General features: G+C 51.8%; 1 protein-coding gene across 3 annotated transcripts in view; it reads left to right on the forward strand.

The window, feature by feature from the left end:
- LOC147434943 (uncharacterized) overlaps positions 1-21,266 on the forward strand; it is a 182,055-nt gene that overhangs the window by 33,153 nt on the left and 127,636 nt on the right. For all 3 annotated transcript variants that reach the window (XM_086491322.1, XM_086491320.1, XM_086491321.1), the window contains exons 3-5: positions 3,943-3,995; positions 4,070-4,115; positions 12,622-12,744. In XM_086491322.1, coding sequence (XP_086347448.1) covers positions 3,943-3,995; positions 4,070-4,115; positions 12,622-12,744 — 222 coding nt within the window. The remainder of the gene's footprint in view (positions 1-3,942; positions 3,996-4,069; positions 4,116-12,621; positions 12,745-21,266) is intronic.

The raw sequence follows: 21,266 nt of genomic DNA on the forward strand, positions 1-21,266 counted from the left end.
CAAAATAGGATGTAAATTGGTGCAATCACGAGTAAATGACAATAGCATCCATCTTACTGTCATACTTATTGAACGTGATCTTCTCAGGAATTGGATCATTGGTCATCCGTGTAGCAATGGTTGCCTCCGCGATGGTCTTGGCAAGCTTTTTATAATCGGGCTCCGAAGATGGCGGATCGCACCGCCAAGGTGGTGATGAGATCTCGCATGGAATCGCTTTCCAGCCTACGAGCGTCGGCTTCGGCCGCCAATCGACGCTCATGCTCCGCCACTGCCACACGCTCTAATCGATGTGCCTTCTCTTCTTCCAAACGCTCTTGTCATCGAGCTTCGTATTGCCGCATCATCATCTCCATCATCATGCGCATCATAGCATCCATGGGATTTGGTGGAGAGGGAGGAGGGGTTGGGGGAGGTCTTGGAGGATCCATAGGTGGCACTTGCTCGCCTTCTTGATTGGTGGAGGTATCCATACCGCTATGAGTCTTGACCATGCAAGGATTTCTCCTCTTGGTTCAAGGAAGCAGGGTAGTTTTCGTACTACGTACGGAACGTCTCTTTCCGTATTGGAGATCACGTATTGTCCCGTTCGTTTAGTACGTTGTGTACGGACAGATTTTAAGTGACTGTTTATAGCCGTTGGCAGCTCTTGACTGTTGACCAAGGGCCATTGAGGACAACTCTTGGGGCCGTTTTAGAGCGCCAATTCAAGCACTTAAGCCACATTGGATTCTATGTGCTAGGGCTCCACTTCTCTTATGCTCTCCCTCTCTCCCACACTCTCCCTCTCTCATCAAGAGTCATCATCCATGCTTTCCCTCTCTCATGCTCTAGCCTCTTCCTATTTAAGCAATGCCTCTCCATCTTGTTCTCCAACACTTCCAAGCTCTCAATGTTCTCATGTTCTAGCTCTCAAGTGACAAGCTCTAGAGACTAGAGTCTTGCCTCTCCATCTTCGCTCCATTGGGTCTCTCCCTCTCAAGCTTGCATTGAAGATCTCATAATGTCAAGTTTCTTTAAGTGTAAAGTTTAAAGCAAAGGGCCTAAGCCTTAGACATAAGAATTATTTGTTTTTTTTATTTTGAACGTACGTAACGTCATCGTACATCTTAAATTTTTTTAGTTCATTTAGTACCGCACATCGTCGTACGTGTACAAAACGTACGGGACCGTGCGAGACCACTATGTAAGGAAGGTCGTAGACTAATCTTTGGGAGACTATCTACCCCCCGTCGACGCACCACAAATGCAACACCCGGTATACAATCGGTTGCTATTTTTCGACGCTCAAGGCGAAGGGCTCTACGCGCAATGGCAGGCCTGTTGTTCCAAGAGTGGGAGGAGTATACACCCGAAGTGCTGCCAACACAACCAAAGACACAAGAGAGAGAGAAAACTTTTTGGGGATTAGCGGATTCGTTGAAAATCTTCAAAACTCTGGTACCAATGTCAGGTGGAACGGAATTGAAACGGTGAAGATCTAGTTTTACACTTCCTTTCCTTGCGTTAGTGAATAGTTTGTGCTTCAATGAATGTTCCTTTTATGTTCCCCTGAAGAGAGGGGTTGAGAGAATGCAATAGAGATGTGTAGAGGGAGAGAGAAAGAGAGAGAAGAAGAGAGCGACACCCGATGGGGTCCCAACCAACCCTCTCAAGGGCCCCCCACATCGTTACCAATGTGGTATTTGCTTTAGATTGCGTAAATGGAATGTATACACAATGCAATACCTCAATGCAGACTCTACTGACTGGACACCGACAAATCACCGCGGTAACTCCTTGGGAAGAGGCACCTCTTGGGCTGATTTGATGCACCTAGGATTCTTCTCGATGTGGGAATTGTGGGTGACCACCATGGCCTGATTTGCATTCCCGATGTGAGAAGTATGATGGGCTGAAAACGCAGATCTCGACGAGGCCGATGATGGACAGCAATGGAGCACTCGATGCCAGCGAGGGAATGGCCGAGGGGAGGCTCGACGGGTTGCCGATGTACTGGACCACAACGGGAAACTTGCGTAGACAGTGTCAAGCCACTTTCCGGCGAGGGGAAGGGCTGAAAACTGAAAACGCTGGGGCTGATTTGCTGCAGAACTGAACGCTAGGGCTGGCTGCTGAAAACGCTGCTGATTTGCTACTATCCCAAAACAGTGGCTGCTGTGCAGGGCTGAAAATGCTAAGGCTGAATTCTGAAAACGTTGGATCTGATTTGCAGAAAACGCTGGCTGAGGTGATCTCCTGCTTTTGTCTTCAAATGGCTTTTTCTATGGGTGCATATCAATGGTTAAATACTTATTAGGCTTCAGGTAGGGCAACTGTCCACAAACTTTTCCAAAAAATAAATAATAAAATGATTTATTTTAAAAATAGGTCCAGGGGTCTAGATTTGGGTGCAACTTTCGCATATCCGCCCAACAGGGAATCCGATCGACGCGCGATTTGGCACGTTGGATTCCTCTAACCTAGGACTACATGCTCGTCATGCCATATGCCCACCGTTTTGTAATAACATTTGTCAAAACGCGTATACAAACCATTTATGAAAGAGGGTTCCAAACTGGAAAACCTAATCTAATGGACTTGTCCGGACATGCAGGTCTTGCGAACAGGCTCACAAAATTGCCGGTACTAATCCTCCTAGGATTCTAGACATCCCTATCTAGGAAGAAGGGGAAAACTGGTTCTGGAAGTCAATGAAGTATGTCCACGTGGCACACAAAGCCATGTGCACGTGACAAGGAGTCTTAGATGATAGATTTCAGGTTCCTTCATTACTTTCTTGGATTGGAGATATGGCAGATAGAGAAGGTTTAGCTCCGTATAGTCTAAGAGGGCACCTTGAATCAATGCTGCACAATAGGGGAGCCACTTCATTCCTCTGTCATAGATTGCCTAGAAGAGGATAGAGTCAACCGATTTATCTTTGAGATCTTGGGGGTGTTGATAGGTTGACAGTACCTTATGTTATGTACATAAAGAGTTGACTTTAATTTGTGGGATTATGGTTGGAATTCTTCAAGAACTAAATGATTCATGTACTAGTTATTTTTTTGTCTGAGTATGTGTGAGATGAAATGTATGTAGTATTTTGTCTTGGGATGTGATTCTAGAGTGACACCTTTTAGTGCATCAAGGCATCCGTTAGCGATCAGTGCGGTCTGGATGTAATGGCTAAATAAGTCATAATGATCAAGGTTCGTGTCTAAGATCTTGATGGGGATAGTGATGTGAATGTCATTGTGATTGTTCATTGGCTTGTGTCTTCGTGCTAGTGCATGGTTTGAATAGTCAAATGCATGTATGCATAGAGTCGGTGTTGTCTATTGTCCGCTGTCTGTGTTACAAGTGTGATCGAGGGCGATTACTCTTCTTTTAAGAGGGGGTATGTTACTGAGTGATTACGTGGCAACCAACCGGTAGCAACGAGAGAGAGAGAGAGAGGGACAATCCAATGATTGTACGGCTCTAAATTCACGCCGTGATTCAAGGGCTGAGGCACAGCTTTTTGGAGTAGTTAGTAAAGCAGTTGTAGATTTGGCTTTTCGCGGTGACAAGTTTCAAGCAGTGAAAGCTTTTGGGCGCCTAGCTTTTGGTATCGGTTTCTTTTGAACGTGTGCCTTTAAATATGGGCCTTGGTGGCTTACTCTATTAGATTAGGTGCTTGGTGCAGAGCTTGTCCCCGCCCTTGGTAGTTGTACTTTGTGGATTACTAAAATAAGGGGGGTATTGAGAGAGGGGTGCCAGAAGTTGGGGTCAGTGCAGCTATAGGTGGAACTCCACCACCTTCGTGTCTCGACTACAGTTTGTTTTTCAAGTTCAAGTGTTATTAGTTCTCAGTTCTGTTCGAGTGTCTCTGTCGTTGATTCACCCTTCCCCAGTGGCGTAAAAATTTGTAGAATGTGAAGACTTAGAAGTTATGATTGCATTGTTTCTTTTTTGAAGGTCACAACGGGCAAGCTATGGCGCCAAGTCGGAGATACATTCAAGCCGCCCAAGTAGGCTTTAAGCTCTGTTACAGTTGCTCTGTTTTTCCATATCACTTTCTTATGCAGATACTGTTGCTTTTCAGGTCCTGCACAACTGTTTCTTGGTCATTCCGTATATTTTATAAGAAGGTAATATCCTGCTGCTAATGCCTGTACACACGAACTCAGACTTCAAATTTAATGCAACACACGCAGCTGGTGCACCTCAGGCTCAAGTGCACAGCAATAAGGTTGCACATAACCTTTACCACAACACTGATAAGGAGCGATATAAACAGGAACCAAGATCTTTCTTACTGGCTCATTCAACTGGGGAGCATACCTGCAGTATGCATTATCTTCTCCATGCTGACCATATGCACACATTACAGGTCATGGGATAACAGTTAGTAGAAGTGTACACTTTTCCGCATGCTAGTCGTCCGTCTTACCTTGGCCTTAATAAACTCCAGTCTCAACACTTAGAATTCATGTTTTTGTTTTGTCAATAAAGCTACAGAAAGGGCATGGCGGTGCATACAACTGCACAGTAAGATCTTGTATCATATTCACTCTTCAGTAGATATTCATGTAATCTCTCTCTCTTAAGTGCAGATGAAACATTATTTCTTCTCCGAACTCCCTTCCTTTGGTGATGGGCTACATCCAGAATTCAGCTGAAGTTTGTATAACAATAGCTACTTTGTATGTAACTGAAAACCAATGTTTAGCTGCTCGCTGCTGCTGTAATCCCTTCCCTACGCCTTCGCCCTCCCCCCTCCCCCCCCCCCCGCCCCCCCGCTAGCCCTCGCTACCCCCCTCACTGCTCTGCTCACCCACAAGCTGCCCTAACCCTGCTGTAGCAGCTCGCGTTACTGCTGCTGCTGCAGCCCCGCCCGCCTTTTATGCCTCTGCCGCCAGCTGCCCTCCCCTTGGTGCAGTCGCTCCTGCCATTGCCGCCCCCGCCTTTTGCTGCCAGCGCTCCCGCATTACCCCCCCCTCGCCCGCCTGCTTTTTATTTCCTCCCAGTTGCATCCTGCAAATTGGTACCTACAGCATTGAGTCCATTTTGGGGCAGTGCTTTGCGTGCTAAGTTGCAAATTCCGCCCGCCGTCCTCTTCTTACGCCACAGCAATAGACACAGATGGAGGCTCCAGCTTCTCAACAGAGGGACTCGCCTGAAGCCCCCTCGCCCGACCCCGCTGAGCCCACCATTCGACTTGCTCTTTCGCCGATAGAGCAAGCGAGCCTTGCCGCAGAGGTAGAGCATTTGCAGGCGACTTCGGTCATCTGCAAGGTTCTCGGCACCCGACCTAGCAGAGGAGAGCTGCGAGACCTTCTCCAGGCCCCCCTTCTCGCAGAGGTGGGCAAGATCTTGGATGTCCAGATTCTCGGACGGGGGTACTACCAGATCGAGTTCGAGACCTCCGAGATGGCCTCCAAGGTCATAGCTATGAGTCCACTGGCCATCCGAGCATCGCGCGCCCACTTTCGACAGTGGCGACATGGTTTTGACCCGACTTCGGATGTGCTAGTAGAGGAGGCAGACATACCCATCTCAGTCTGCTTTCCGGGTTTACGGAGGGAGTACCTACCACTTCTCTCCAGGATTGGCTCCGCCATCAGGACTGTCCTAGAGACACCTCGTACGGCAGCATCAGTAGCAGCCAAGGCGGTTGGCATCCGCTCAGTTAGAGTTTTGGTCAAAGATATCCACACGCTCCTGAAGGTCATCCTTCTGCCTCGGGTGAGTGGGGGTTGGTTTAGACAGAGTGTGGAGTACTCGGGTCTCCCGAACCAGTGCTTCATTTGCAGACAGATGGGCCACCTAGCGAAGGCCCCTCCACGGAGGAGGCCATGACCTGCACCTCAGCCTCAGCCTGCCAAGGCTGGGCCGCAGCCTCAGCCTGCCAAGGCTGGGCCGCAGCCTCAGCGAGTGGCACAGCGCACAGATTCGGAGCCACCCTCCGAGCCTGGGGCTCCAGCGGAGGAGGGGTGGCAGCAGGCCCGTGGCTGTCGACGCCAGGGGCCACACCGACAGCCTGGCACTCACAGTGGCCCTCAGGTGCCTATTCAGCAGCAGTGGGTTCCCACTGGGAACCGCTTTGGTCCTCTTGAGCAGGAGGAGCCCCCTACGCCAGCCTCCACCTCCGCTTCACCCTCGCAAGCCGCCCCACCTTCAGAGTTCCCCTCCTCCTCCTCATCCTCCCCCCCGTCCTCTGCTCCCGTCCACTCCCCACCTCGCCGCTCTACCTCTGTCGCCCCACCCTACTTTTCTTCCCCTCCGCCCCCCCGAGCTCCTTCTCCCTCCCCTCCCGCTCCAGTACCACAGTCGACTCAGGAGACTGGTGCCTCGCCGGCGGCTAGGAGATCTCTTGGCAGCGCCTTTGCCACGAGTCGCCTAGCGAGAGAGGGTCAGCCCTTCTTGTGGCCCCCTGTGCAGATTTAGACATCTTCCCTTGCAGCTATCCCTTGTGGTCTGACGAGCATTGACCTCCGACGCCGCTGGGATTTCTTCGACTACGGGTTCACTCGCTTTCTCGGCGATTCCGCAGCAGACCACGAGGCAGCCTGCTTCAGGGTCCATGCTTTGTTCCTCGCCGCTAGGGGGACAGAGGCCTTGGACTCAGCAGTTGGTTTCTCCTTCCCCCTCTGCGGTAGGACCGAGACAGAGTGGTCCCTCGGCTCAGTGGTGGGAGGGTTGCATACACAGGTTCTCGAATTTTGTCACCACATGGGAGAACCTGGAGTTACAGATTTGTTGTAGACTTTGTGGCCACTGGCCAAGTTTACGGTGACACCCCCAGACTCAGCAGGATGTAGGCACATTGTGGTGTACTTTTTTGCTGATACGCAGTGTTTGCCTTGCTATGTATACATTCATGAGGACTCCTGGACAGAGGAGGTTGCTTTACACACGGCTCGCTCTGCTTGGGCTTGGGCTAGGCACTCACTGCAGTCTCGCCTATCTAGAGGATGCTTGGATGCGGATTACTCCCCATCCAAGCCAGCCTCGAAGATCGCCCGTCTTGCTGCTGCGGCAACATCTGTTCTCTCTCGCTCCCCATGAGGATCGTCTCGTGGAACGTGCAGGGATTAGGTGGGCCTCAGTTTCAGCGACAGTGGGGCAGATTGCGTCAAGAGTTTCAGCGTTGCCTTGTGGGAGGAGAGATTGATCTCCTTATGCTTCAGGAGCACCGTCTGTCTGAGAGCCGCATTTGGTGATGTGGTCAGATTTTGCGTGGACGATATGAGACCTTTTGGTCAGCTGCATTTGGACCTGGAGGCATCCAGGGTGGGGTATGTATGACTATTGCGGACTCATTGCAGCAGGCCTTTGTGGGCAGAGGGATTATTGTGCCAGGCAGGGCTCAGTGGATTACTATGCAGGTTCACGGTGGCCTTGTGGGCTTCCTGAACATCTATGCGCCCAATGTGGCGAGTGCTTGTGTAGAGTTTTGGTCACAGATTGTTGAGTCTTTGCCACAGACTGACCAATGGTGTGTAGGAGGGGACTTCAACATGCGGAGGACCCTTCTGATAGGATCGGAGGGAGCCATGCTACTGTGCATGGAGTCGAGTTAGCAGCTTGGGAGAGGTTGTGTATGACTTTGAGGGTCTCAGATACATGACAACATTTTGGCTTTGTGAGGCCTCTAGACAGTCTTGCCTTCTCTAGATCGGACCGCAGAGTGGGAGGAGTGAATCTATCGCGTATAGATTGCTTCTACACTAGTGACCACTTCAGTGACTTGGGGCGATCAGTGGGCATCCTGGCTGGGACATCATTCTCGGACCATGCACCAGTGATCCTCACAGTGGCAGACAGGTAGAGGAGTGGGAGCACGATGCTTCGCATCCGAGAGCGGGTCTTGTTGGACTCAACACTCAGAGAGAGGGTAGAGGCTCTCTGGAGAGAGGGCATGGACAGCCAGGCTCTACCTGCAGACAGAGTGGCCTTAGCCCTAGCTCAGCTTAGCCACTTTTTTCTCCAGGAGTCTCTGGCTCGACGGGCTGCAGCGAGAGAGGAGGAGCAGCGTCTCACACGAGGCATTGCTTCACTACAAAGGATGCAGGAGCAGCATCCAGACAGTCCAACCAAGCATCCAGACAGTCCATGGTTGGAGAAGCAGTTACAGCAGGCTGGACAGGAGCTTGCTTGCACAGAGGAGAGGCGTCATGAGTTTGGCTTTCTCCGACAGGCATCTCAGTGGACTCAGGTGGGTGACAGAGTGATAGGTGCTTTCTTTGAGACAGTGGGACCTCGGCACTCGCATGCCAAGGTCAATCAGTTGAGGAGACGCGATGGGTCAGTTGTTTGTGAGCCCGAGGATATGCGTGCAGTTGGTACTGACTTTTACCGTGAGTTACTGTCGGCTCAGCCCCAGTCAGAGCGGCAGGTTGCATGCAGGGAGCAGGTTTGGGCACAGATGCCTTGTCTTGTGACTCAGGAGATGCGCTAGAGGCTAGAGATGCCTCTTCAGCTTGAGGAGCTGCACACGGCTCTTGGGGCCCTTGCTCGTGGTAGCTGTCCAGGTGAGGATGGACTGACTCCCAGCTTCTTCTTGGAGTACTGGGACCTGCTTGGCCCAGATCTTTGTAGTGCCTTTGAGTACATTCTGCACATAGGAGTGATGCCGGATAGCATGAGTGAGGGCCTGATTAACCTCATTCTAAAGGAGGTTGGCTCCTTGGATGAGATTCGACAGTGGCGCCCCATCACCATCCTCAACTCAGCCTACAAAATTCTTGCCAAGGCTCTGAGTTTGAGGATTCAGCCACTCTTGGAGAGCCTTATACATGGGACTCAGATAGGTTTTGTCAAGGAACACAGTATCCTTTACAACATGTTCACTTTCTGGGAGGCTTTTGCCCTGGCACGGCTCCGTGGGGAGGACCTTGTGATTCTTCTTCTCGATTTTGAGAAGGCATACGACAGAGTTGACTGGGACTTTCTAGAGGGCACTCTACGTAGGATGGGCTTCTCAGATGCTTGGATCAGAGGGGTGTCAGCTTTGTACAGACAGGCTCACAGTCAGGTACTTTTGGCAGGAGGTAGAGGTGAGCGCTTCATGCTCACACGATCGGTCAGATAGGGTTGTCCTCTTGTCCCCTTTCTCTTTCTGTTCTATGCGGAGGCGATGAGCAGATTTTTGGTGTTAGAGCAGGTTGGTCTGAGCGGCTTAGCACTCCGTATACGGGGGGATGAGCTTCTGGACGCTGAGTTTGCCCACGACTCAGCCTTGTACTTAGAGGGCTAGGAGGCCAATCTACACAGATGCGAGCAGGCTTTGGAGATCTTCTGTTGTGCATCAGGCGCACTGATCAACTGGAGAAAGACAGTGGCTTTCTCGGTTGGCAGTGCTTCTGTGTCAGATTGGATGCCAGGAGAGGGTTTCAGGTGGATTCCCCCAGGGACTGCAGTTCGGTACTTGGGTTGTCAGGTTGGTTTGGACTTGTCCCCCGAGCAGCAGATTGCTCCTCTTCTCTTGTCCATCAGGAGAAAGCTGTTACATTGGAGCTCAGCACGACTTTTGCTGGCTGGTAGAGCAGTAGTTGCCAACCAGGTGTTGTTGGCGACTATGTGGTACATCACTTCTTGCTGGATCTTCTCGAGTTCTTGTATCAGTCAGGTTGAGAGACTGATCAAGAACTTCCTTTGGTCAGGTCTTGACACTCAGATTCCCCGAGCCAATGTGGCTTGGTCGGTCATCACACTTCCTTGTTCTCAGGGAGGGCTTGGGATCATTGATCAAGCACAGCAGAGCAGAGCCCTTCTTGGGAAGTTCGTCGTCAGAGGACTTGTTCCAGGGGAGGAGCCCTGGAAGGAGTTCTTGGTGCAGAGGCTTCGTGCGAGGGTGCCTCAGTCAGGAGGCCCTTGGCAACCTTCAACCAGATGGATCTTTACAGAGTTGCGCCGAGTTGGTTTGAGCAAGAGACTGGAGGACCGGTTCGCTGTGAGTTCGCTTCGATGTTGGGAGCTTTTACGGCGTTCCCTAGAGCAGAGACAGCCGACGTGCAGGAAAGAGCGCCTACGGCAGCCCCTTGTCTGGAATCCCATTGTTAGCACTCAGAGAGGCCACTTGGTTGGGAGTCGACCTCATGTTTCTTGGGGTCCCATGGCAGCAGGTCCAGCGCGCTCTGTAGGTGACTGGCTAGAGTTCACAGGTTTGTCAGAGGAGGTGCAGGGTTTACAGCTACAGGGCATGAGAGGGGTGCAGAGTATGTGTCAGGACATCTCAGAGTTAGTTCCAGCTGAGTGGCTCACACCTCTCGAGCCATTAGCACCCCGGTGGATGGGAGCCTTCACACGACTAGAGGTTTTCATTTCAGTCAGGGCCTGCTCAGAGACTGTCCCAGGGCTGTTCTTCGAGCTTCAGGATGGGGGACGATTACAGCGAGTTGGAGTAGAGGCCCCGCAGGTAGCAGAGTGCTGTTTCCAGAGGATCCGAGTTGTGGGCATCTATGTGAGGACTTGCGTCATAGACCCTGACCCGGCAGCTCTTGAGACTGGACACTGGAGGCTATGGGCTTGGGAGTGTTGTCCACTGGCACGAGTATAGTGGGATCCTGGTGAGTGGCTATAGAGGGACCCCCTCTCTTCTGCAGACCGCCCAGGAGTCCCCTTCTTTCAGTACACTGTTCGGCTTGGACGTCATATACTTGCAGCACAGAGAGAGGCCCGCCCCGCTGTAGCACGTCATTGGTAGGAGGAGGGCCTCACAGTCGAGTTCTTGGCAGACTTTTGGCAGAGGCTGTGGGACTCCAGACAGCCGAGGCGCGTCACTTTGTTTCAGTGGTTGGTTGCACACAGTGCCACGGTAGTAGGGAGATGGCTTGTGCATTGTAGTCTCTCGGCCGCATGTGCAGGCTGTGACTAGGTCGTGTAGAGTCAGCGTCATTGTCTTTGGGACTGTCCCTCGGCCCAGCAGGTGTGGCTCCGAGTTCTTCGGCTGATGCCTGCTCTCTCCACGGCTCGACAATACACTTGGGGGGCAGCGGCCTGGTCCATACTCATCGGCCCGGCACTTCAGTTTGAGCTATCTTCCACCAGCAGGATGATAGTGATGCAGGGGGGACGACCTACACTCCAGCCTGCTACAGAGCTTACTCCACAGGAGTGGTGCAGTGAGAGAGAGGAGTGCTGGGAGCTCATCAGTGGCCTGACACTTTGGTTCATCTGGCGGGCCCGCTGTTTCCGCATCCTTGAGGCTCGCCCTGTGCCACCAGCTGAGACTGTTCGTGACTTTTGGCTAGAGCTGATCCATACTCTCAGAGGACAGCTTGAGGGACTACAGGGTAGCTCCGACCGCATGCGGGAGCGCCGCGAGGCTTTCCTTCGACTCTAGTGCCCTGGGCCTTTCTACACCATAGTTCAGGGGGTGCTCAGATGGCAGTACTGTCCACCTGTGTGGCTCTTCCCTCCTCCCATCTCTTGATTTAGCCTCATTGTATATATGCTGTTTTTTCATTGGGAGAGTCTCCCCATCATGCTGGTTGTAGCCCTCTCTTGCAGAGGTGGATGTAGCCCTATGGGCAGTTTTCAGTAACTAATAGAAGGATCTGTTTCTCGGAAAAAAAAACAATAGCTACTTTAAGACCAGACGTCAGTCGGCATGTCATAGACATCTTTAAATTGGACCAAGTGTTATTTTCGGACTATCTTATGTGATCACTGACCAAGGACTTCACAAGGACTCCAGGTCTTGTGGGCTTGGTGGCCCGTGTGCTGATTGCCCCTAGAAGGCTTAAGATGGCCCATATAGGCCTATGACTGGGAAAGAGCTTCCTGTTTATTTGTTATGCTTGTTCCCATATGGGTTGTGTGATGTCATTGTCTGGATGGATCCTAAAATAGCACTTATAGGGAGGCTTCATATATTGGGCAGAGAATGGGTTGACCTATATGCAGGTGAAGTGCAGCATGAATGACTAGGAGGTTGCAGTATACAGAAGTGCAGGATGACTGACTAGGAGGTTGCAATATACAGAAAGGCAGAGGCTGGAAGGGGGGCCTTGGGACTGGAGGCAAGGTACATTCATTTGCACAACTGTTAGCAGCACCATGCAAGTCTGCAGCCCATGTTCCAGCTCTGTGGATACTAGAATCTCTCTTATTGCACGATGTATAATATTTGGAGCAGGGAATTCAGTATCTCCGAGCTTAGTCAAGTTCCTTGTAGAGCCTCTATGATCAGCTGTTGCTGAAACTTTCTGGCTAACTTGGTCTTTCTTTATCTTTCTTTATAGAGCTTAAATGTGCTGCTGACAGAGTGTGTGTTTAGGAATTAGTAGGATCTTTGATATCAAAAATATACGGCAGATGCAAATGCAAACTTTAGCTTGTGTTATAGTCTCCCTGTGACTATTGCTGCCATGCTATCTGGATCTGCAATTAATTAGGATCTGTATGTTTGCATTTGCATTCTTGCCCGCATGGGTTATGCCTGTTTTCTTACTATGTTTATCAGGATGTGTCAGTTTGAACTACAGCCTCCTGATTGTATACTATACATAAGTTTTGATGGAGCACTAATCTACTATAGTGTTTGATATATTAAAATACCCCACAAGGGCTGACAAGTTATGTAGATGAAGCTGTTGAAATACAAGACACACTTTTGATTCTAGTGCAAGCTCTATCAATGTGCTGCAGGCTCTGCTAGAGTATGAGCGCTTCAAATTTGGGCAATTGTATCCAAGTTCCGGTGAAGGTGCAGCCCACCATGGTGGAGGAAACGAAATTCAAACTGATGCTCTTCAGCCTCGTTCTTCGCAGGTATGGGTTCAAATTAACGTGTCCGATGCTCTGCATAGGGTACTAGTTTTGTTCTTACTAAGCCAAGATCAGCTTGTACAATTTTTGGATCATCAAGTTTTCCTTAAAAATGATGTGAAACTTGGAGGCTGACCTTTTAATGGGCTTGTGGGCAATGTCTGCATCCCAAGAAATAACTGAAAAGGTAATGACTGGGTGATGCAGATTTATGAAAGTTGCATGAAACTTTTTGGTGCATCATTCTGCAGTCTTCTTTGGTTTGATTAAGCTTATGGGTCAGGTGTATGGTTTTCTCATAGAAATTGAAAATGGGGGGGGGGGGAGCGTTGTGGAGAAGCAGTTTTACTTCACGTTGTCTCAGATAACTTTTTGGTGGTACGCACTTTCTATTCCTAGGATTGAGGGGGAAGGGGGAAACCATATGAATGGAGCGCTGGAAGTCATTGAAGATAATAACCAGGAAACCCTTTCTGAAAGAGGAGTATTGTCGAAAGCAAATATTGAGGTAACGTGGATGTCTTTGAACCATTTTGGCGGATGTACTACTGAGCAACTTTGGCGTATGCACGGTCTTGTGGATTTGTGGTGTGACGGTTGCTCTTCCCACTGCATCCGAGTAGGATTTCCTATGTTTCTTCCTGAGATTGATATGTGGAGTGTTGCCTCTTAAGGACACACCTACTTCCCTTATCCATAGACTGGCATGGAGTTTCATACACGTGGATAGTGATCCTTCTTGGACTAGAGCTGTTAGCTCGAGCATTCATTTCGTAGTGAGGGAGACGGTCCTTTGGATGTCTCCTAGATTTTGGTTCCAAGACACACATGTATATTTTACGAGAGTCACCTATCTTGGGTTATCCAATTGCACAGTTAGAGACTGTTTGTTTGAGTTGTCGCAGTTATCCATGTTCCGGATATTCTCTCTTCAGAGGTGGAAGTGGAACTAGCTTGGGATTCCGTTTCGTGCGCATTACTTTCTCCCTGATCTTGTTGTTCCACACATTCTGGACATGATTAACAGTCTATTTGGTGGCCTTCTATGGCGTGTTGTTCTTCTTGTGCAAAGCTTGAGAGTAGGGTCTCTTGATCTTGCTATATTAGCTGCCATCTCACTATTGGTGTGTGCACTTTTGATTTAGATGTATGTTCTCAAGTCACTCTGAGAGTGGTGATATTTGCTCGGGAGGCTTCAAGAGCAGTTGTCACTCATAATTCCCATGGAGTTCCTTCAGATACAGTTTGCAATTCACTCATGACATATGATGGTTGTAGCAGTTCTCTATGGATCCTTGTCATCGGACTAGTAATATTTCTCTAGCCTCAGTTCTCCGCATTTTTCGACATCTTGTAGTGGCGTGGAGATGTGGGAGTGGTAGTTATGCCTTAACCTTGAGTATTGATGCTATTTGTTGGGGCTGTCCGTAGCAGTATCTTTCGCACATGCTGTTTTAACGACTAGTGTTGGTTGAGTTGCAAACTTCAGTTCCAACGGACATCATTTGTACTTCCCAAACATCTTTCGGGGGTAGCGGTTGGATGGTTTATTGGCAAGGTACTATTCGATTTCTGGAATTTGTTGCATTTATCCTCGTCCACGAAACCCTCAGCGACAATCGCAAATTCCAAACTTCATCTCCTTGGGCCGTTTCCAGGTGCTAAGAGGACTGTGGCATCTCTTTGGATTCATCGAGTTAGTCCCAGTATATCCTAGGGGCAGGTGAAAGGGAGTGAGGGTTGTTTTGTGGCTGTGTCTGGCTGGAGCGAGGTAGTTTTCTCATGTGGGCTTGTTCAAGCGTTCTGGCTTTGTCCATTGCCATTTAGTCTCTCATAGGCTTGAGACATTTTTTTTTTCCGAGAAAAAGATCCTTCTATTAGTTACTGAAAACTGCCCATAGGGCTACATCCACCTCTGCAAGAGAGGGCTACAACAAGCATGATGGGGAGACTCTCCCAATGAAAAAACAGCATATATACAATGAGGCTAAATCAAGAGATGGGAGGAGGGAAGAGCCACACAGGTGGATAGTAGTGCCATCTGGGCACCCCCTGGACTATGGTGTAGAAAGGCCCAGGGCGCCAGGGTCGAAGGAAAGCCTCGCGGCGCTCCCGCATGCGGTCGGAGCTGCCCTGTAGTCCCTCAAGCTGTCCTCTGAGAGTATGGATCAACTCTAGCCAAAAGTCAGGAACAATCTCTGGTGGTGGCACAGGGCGAGCCTCACAGATGCGGAAACAGCGGGCCCGCCAGATGAACGAGAGAGCTAGGCCACTGATGAGCTCCCAGCACTCCTCTCTCTCACTGCACCACTCCTGTGAAGTAAGCTCTGTAGCAGGCTGGAGTGTAGGTCGTCCCCCCTGCATCACTATCATCCTGCTGGTGGAAGATAGCTCAAACTGAAGTGCCGGGCCCGTGAGGGTGGACTGAGCCGCTCCCCCCCAAGTGTACTGTCGAGCCGTGGAGAGGGCAGGCATAAGCCGAAGAACTCGTAGCCACACCTGTTGGGCCGAGGGACAGTCCCAAAGACAGTGACGCTCACTCTCCACCAACTGGTCACAGGTTGCACACGTGGTCGAGAGACCACTATGCACAAGCCAGCTCCCTACTGCTGTGGCTTTGTGTGCAACCAGCCACTGGAACAAAGTGACGCGCCTCGGTTGTCTAGAGTCCCACAGCCTCTGCCAAAAGGCTGCCAAGAACCCGATTGTGAGGCCCTACTGACGTGCTGCAGCCGGGCGGGCCTCTCTCTGTGCTGCAAGTATATGACGTCCAAGCCGAACAGTGTATTGAGAGAAGGGGACTCTTGGGCGGTCTGCAGAAGAGAACGGGTCCCTCCATAGCCCCGACCATCTATAAAAGATAATGATAATGACCCAACGGCTACTACTCATAGATACAATCATAAAGAGCCACCAATGGCTCATAAATGTCTGCCAGCTAAGTGTGACCTTGCCACATGTCCACTAGGCCACCATCCGTATCTCTGCCACGTGTCACTGCCCAGAGTGTCCGTCCAGTGTGAACAGACCAGACCAACTGTACTAACTGTAACTGTGTCCTGTAGCAGTGACACTGTAGCCTGCTACAGATATGCTTGCGGAACTTCTTGCAATAATGTTCAACCGTGCCACGTGTGAGGGTTTTGTCTCAAGAGCTGCTGGGTCAGGGTCTCAAGAGCTGCTGGGTCAGGGTCTATGTCTCAAGAGCTGCTGGGTCAGGGTCTATGACGCAAGTCCTCCCACAGATGCCCACAGCTCGGATCCTCTGGAAATAGCACTGTGCTACCTGCGCGGCCTCTACTGCAACTCGCTGTAATCGTCCCCCACCTTGAAGCTCGAAGAACAGGGATGGGACAGTCTCTGAGCAGGCCCTGACTGAAACGAGAACGTCCAGTCGTGTGAAGGCTCCCATCCACCGGGGCGCTACTGGCTCGAGAGGCGTGAGCCACTCAGCTGGAACTGACTGTGAGATGTCCTGACACATACTCTGCACCCCTCTCATGCCCTGTAGCTGGACACCCTGCACCTCGTCAGACAAACCTGTGAACTCAAGCCAGTCACCTAAAGAACGCGCTGGATCTGTTGCCATGGGACCCCAAGAAACATGAGGCCGACTCCCAACCAAGTCGCCTCTATGAGTGCTAACTATGGGGTTCCAGACGAGGGGTTGCCGTAGGCGCTCCTCCGTGCACGTCGGCGGTCTCTTCTCTAGGCCAGGCCGTAAGAGCTCCCAAGATCGAAGCAGACTCACAGCGAATCGGTCCTCCAGTCTCCTGCTCAAACCAACTCGGCGCAACTCTGTAAAGATCCATCTGGTCGAAGGCTGCCAAGGGCCTCTTGACTGAGGCACCCTGGCACGAAGCCTCTGCAGCAAGAACTCCTTCCAGGGCTCCTCGCCTGGAACAAGTCCTCCGACGACGAACTTCCCAAGAAGGGCTCTGCTCTGCTGTGCTGGATCAATGATCCCAAGCCCTCCCTGAGAACAAGGAAGTGTGATGACCGACCAAGCCACCTTGCCTCGGGCAATCTGAGTGTCAAGACCTGACCAAAGGAAGTTCCTGATCAGCCTCTCTACCTGGCTGATACAAGAACTCGAGAAGATCCAGCAAGAGGTGATGTACCACATAGTTGCCAACAACACCTGGTTGGCAACTACTACTCTACCAGCCAACGAAAGTCGTGCTGAGCTCCAATGTAACAGCTTTCTCTTGATGGACAGGAGAAGAGGAGCAATCTGCTGCTCGGGGGACAAGTCCAAACCAACCTGACAACCCAAGTACCGAACTGCAGTCCCTGGAGGAATCCACATGAAATCCTCTCCTGGCATCCCATCTGGCACAGAAGCACTGCCAACCGAGAAAGCCACTGTCTTTCTCTAGTTGATCAGTGCGCCCGATGCACAGCAGAAGGTCTCCAAAGCCTGCTCACATCTGTGTAGATTGGCCTCCTGGCCCTCTAAGGACAAGGCTGAGTCGTCGGCAAACTCAGCGTCCAGAAGCTCATCTCCCCGTATAGGGAGTGCTAAGCCCCTTAGACCAACCTGCTGTGACACCAAAAATCTGCTCATCGCCTCCGCATAGAACAGAAAGAGAAAGGGGGCAAGAGGGCAACCCTGTCTGACAGATCGTGTGAGCATGAAGCGCTCACCTCTACCTCCTGCCAAAAGCACCTGACTGTGAGCCTGTCTGTACAAAGCTGACACCCCTCTGATCCAAGCATCTGAGAAACCCATCTTGTGTAGAGTGCCCTCTAGAAAGTCCCAGTCAACTCTGTCGTATGCCTTTTAAAAATCGAGAAGAAGAATCACAAGGTCCTCCCCACGAAACCGTGCCAGGGCAGAAGCCTCCCAGAAAGTGAAGATGTCGTCAAGGATATTGCGTTTCTTGACAAAACCTGTCTGAGTCCCATGTATAAGTCTCTCCAAAAGTGGCTGAATCCTCAGACTCAGAGCCTTGGCAAGTATTTTGTATGCTGAGTTGAGGATGGTGATGGAGCGCCACTGTCGAATCTCATCCAAGGAGCCACCCTCCTTTGGCATGAGGTAAATCAGGCCCTCACTAGTGCTAATCGGCATCACTCCTGTGTGCAGAATGTACTGAAAGGCACTACAAAGATCTGGGCCAAGCAGGTCCGAGTACTCCAAGAAGAAGCTGGGAGTCAGGCCATCCTCACCTGGACAGCTACCACGAGGTAGGGCCCTAAGAGCTGTGTGCAGCTCCTCAAGCTGAAGAGGCATCTCTAGTCTCTGGCGCATCTCCTCAGTCACAAGACAAGGCATGTGTGCCCGAACCTGCTCTCTGCATGCATCCTGCCGCTCTGACTGGGGCTCAGCCGACAGTAACTCACGGTAAAAGTCAGTAGCAACTGCACGCATATCCTCTGGCTCACAAACAACTGACCCATCGGGTCTCCTCAACTTATTGACCTTGACATGCGAGTGCTGAGGTTCCACTGTCTCAAAAAAAACACCTGTCATTGTGTCACCCACCTGAGTCCACTGAGATGCCTGTCGGTGAAAGGCAAACTCATGACGCCTCTCCTCTGTGCAAGCAAGCTCCTGTCGCATTTGCTGTAACTGCTCCTCCAACCATGGACTGTCTGGGTGCTGCTTCTGCATCCTCTGTAGTGAAGCAATGCCTCGTCTGAGACGCTGCTGCTCCTCTCTCGCTGCAGCCCGTCGAGCCAGAGACTCCAGGAGAACAAAGTGGCTAAGCTTAGCTAGGGCTAAGGCCACTCTGTCTGCAGGTAGAGCCTGGCTGTCCATGCCCTCAGTCCAAAGAGCCTCTACCCTCTCTCTAAGTGTTGAGTCCAACAAGACCCGCTCTGGGATGCGAAGCATCGTGCTCCCACTCCTCTGCCTGTATGCCACTGTGAGGATCACTGGTGCATGGTCCGAGAAAGATGTCCTTGCCAAGATGCCCACTGATCCCCCCAAGTCACTGAAGTGGTTACTAGTGTAGAAGCGATCTATCGGCGATAGATTCACTCCACCCACTCTGCGGTCCGACCTAGAGAAGACAAGACTCTCTGGAGGCCTCACAAAGCCAGAGTGCTGCCATGTATCCGAGACCCTCAAAGTCATACACAACCTCTCCCAAGCTGCTAACTCGACTCCATGCACAGTAGCATGGCTGCGTCCAATCCTGTCAGAAGGGTCCTCCAACATGTTGAAGTCCCCCCCTACACACCAATGGTCAGCCTGTGGCAAAGACTCAACAATCTGTGACCAAAACTCTGCACGAGCACTCGCCACATTGGGCGCATAGATGTTCAGGAAGCCCACAAGGCCACCCTGAACGTGCATAGTAATCCACCGAGCCCTGCCCGACACAATAATCCCTCTGCCCACAATGGCCTGCTGCAATGAGTTCGCAATAGTCATACATACCCCACCCTAGATGCCTCTAGGTCCAAAAGCAGCTGACCAAAAGGTATCATATCGTCCACGCAAAATCTGAGCACATCGTCGAATGCGGCTGTCAGACAGATGGTGCTCCTGTAGCATAAGGAGATCAATCTCTCCTCCCACAAGGCAACGCTGAAGCTCCTGACGCAATCAGCCCCGCTGTCGTTGAAACTGGGGCCCACCTAGTCCTTGCACGTTCCACGAGATGATCCTCATGGGAAGGGAGAGAGAACAGATGCTGCCGCAGCAGCAAGACGGGCTATCTTCGAGGCTCGCTTGGATGGGAAGTAATCCGCATCCGAGCGTCCTCTAGATAGGCGAGACTGTAGTGAGTGCCTCACTGCCTAGTCCAAGCCCAAGTTGAGCGAGCCGTGCGTAAAGGAACCTCCTCTGTCCAGGAGTCCTCATGAATGTATACATAGCAAGGCAAACACTGCGTATCAGCAAAAAAGTACACCACAATGTGCCTACATCCTGCTGAGTATGGGGGTGTCACCGCAAACTTGGCCAGTGGCCACAAAGTCTACAACAAATCTGTAACTCCAGGTTCTCCCATGTGGTGACAAAACTCGAGAACCTGTGTATGCAACCCTCCCACCACTGAGCCGAGGGACCACTCTGTCTCGGTCCTACCACAGAGGGGGAAGGAGAAACCAACTGCTGAGTCCAAGGCCTCTGTCCCCCTAGCGGCGAGGAACAAAGCATGGACCCTGAAGCAGGTTGCCTCGTGGTCTGCTGCGGAATCGCCGAGAAAGCGAGTGAACCCGTAGTCGAAGAAATCCCAGCGGCGTCGGAGGTCAATGCTCGTCAGACCACAAGGGATAGCTGCAAGAAAATATGTCTGAATTTGCAGAGGGGGCCGCAAGAAGGGCTGACCCTCTCTCGCTAGGCGACTCGTGGCAAAGGCGCTGCGAAGAATTCTCCTAGCCGCCGGCGAGGGACCAGTCTCCTGAGACGACCGTGGAACTGGAGCAGGAGGGGGGGGGGGGGGGGGGGGGGGGAGGGGGGGTAAGGAACTGAAGGGAGCGGGGGGGAGGAAAAGCGGGGTGGGGCGAAAGAGGTAGAGGGGCGAGGTGGGGCATGGACGGGAGCAGAGGGCGGGGGGGGGGGATGAGGAGGAGGAGGGGAACTCTGAAAGGGGGGCGGCTGGCGAGGGTGAAGCGGAGGTGGAGGCTTGCGTAGGGGGCTCCTCCTGCTCAGGAGGACCAAAGCGGTTCCCCATGGGAACCCACTGTTGCTGAGTAGGCACCTGAGGGCCACTCTGAGTGTCACGCTGTCTCTGTGGCCCCTGGCGTCGACGGCCACTGGCTTGCTACCACCTCTCCTCCGCTGGAGCCCCAGGCTTCGAGGGTGACTCTGAATCTGTGCGCTGTGCCGTTGGCTGTGGCTGCGGCCCAGGCTTGGCAGGCTGGGGTTGAGGCTGAGGTGCAGGTCGTGGCCTCCTCCGTGGACAGGCCTTCGCTAGGTGGCCCATCTGTCTGCAAATGAAGCACTGGTTCGGAAGACCCGAGTACTCCACACTGTGTCTAAACCAACTCGCACTCACCCGAGGCAAAAGGATGACCTTCGGAAGCGTGTGGGTATCTCTGACCAAAACTCGAACGGAGGGATGTTGCTGTACGAGGTGTCTCCAGGACAGTCCTGATGGCGGAGCCAATGCTGGAGAGAAGTGGTAGGTACTCCTTCCGTAAACCCGGAAAGCAGACTGAGATGGGAATGTCTGCCTCCTCTACTAGCACATCCGAAGTCGGGTCAAAACCATGTCGCCACTGTCGAAAGTGGGCGCGTGGTGCTCGGATGGCCAGTGGACTCATAGCTATGACCTTGGAAGCCAACTCGGAGGTCTCGAACTCTACCCGGTAGTACCCCCGTCCGAGAATTTGGACATCCAAGATCTTGCCCACCTCTGCTAGAAGGCGGGCCTGGAGAAGGTCATGCAGCTCTCCTCTGCTGGGTCGGGTGCCGAGAATCTTGCAAATGACCGAGGTCGCGTGCAGACGCTCTACCTCTGCGGCTAGGCTCGCTTGCACTGTCGGTGAGAGAGCAAGTCGAATGGTGGGCTCAGCGGTGTCGGGCGAGGGGGCTTCGGAGGAGTCCCTCTGGGGTGGAGCATGAGCCT

Source organism: Adiantum capillus-veneris, chromosome 19 (assembly GCF_014529385.1).
Source record: "Adiantum capillus-veneris isolate H3 chromosome 19, ASM1452938v2, whole genome shotgun sequence".
In the NCBI taxonomy this organism is placed as follows: Eukaryota; Viridiplantae; Streptophyta; class Polypodiopsida; order Polypodiales; family Pteridaceae; genus Adiantum; species Adiantum capillus-veneris.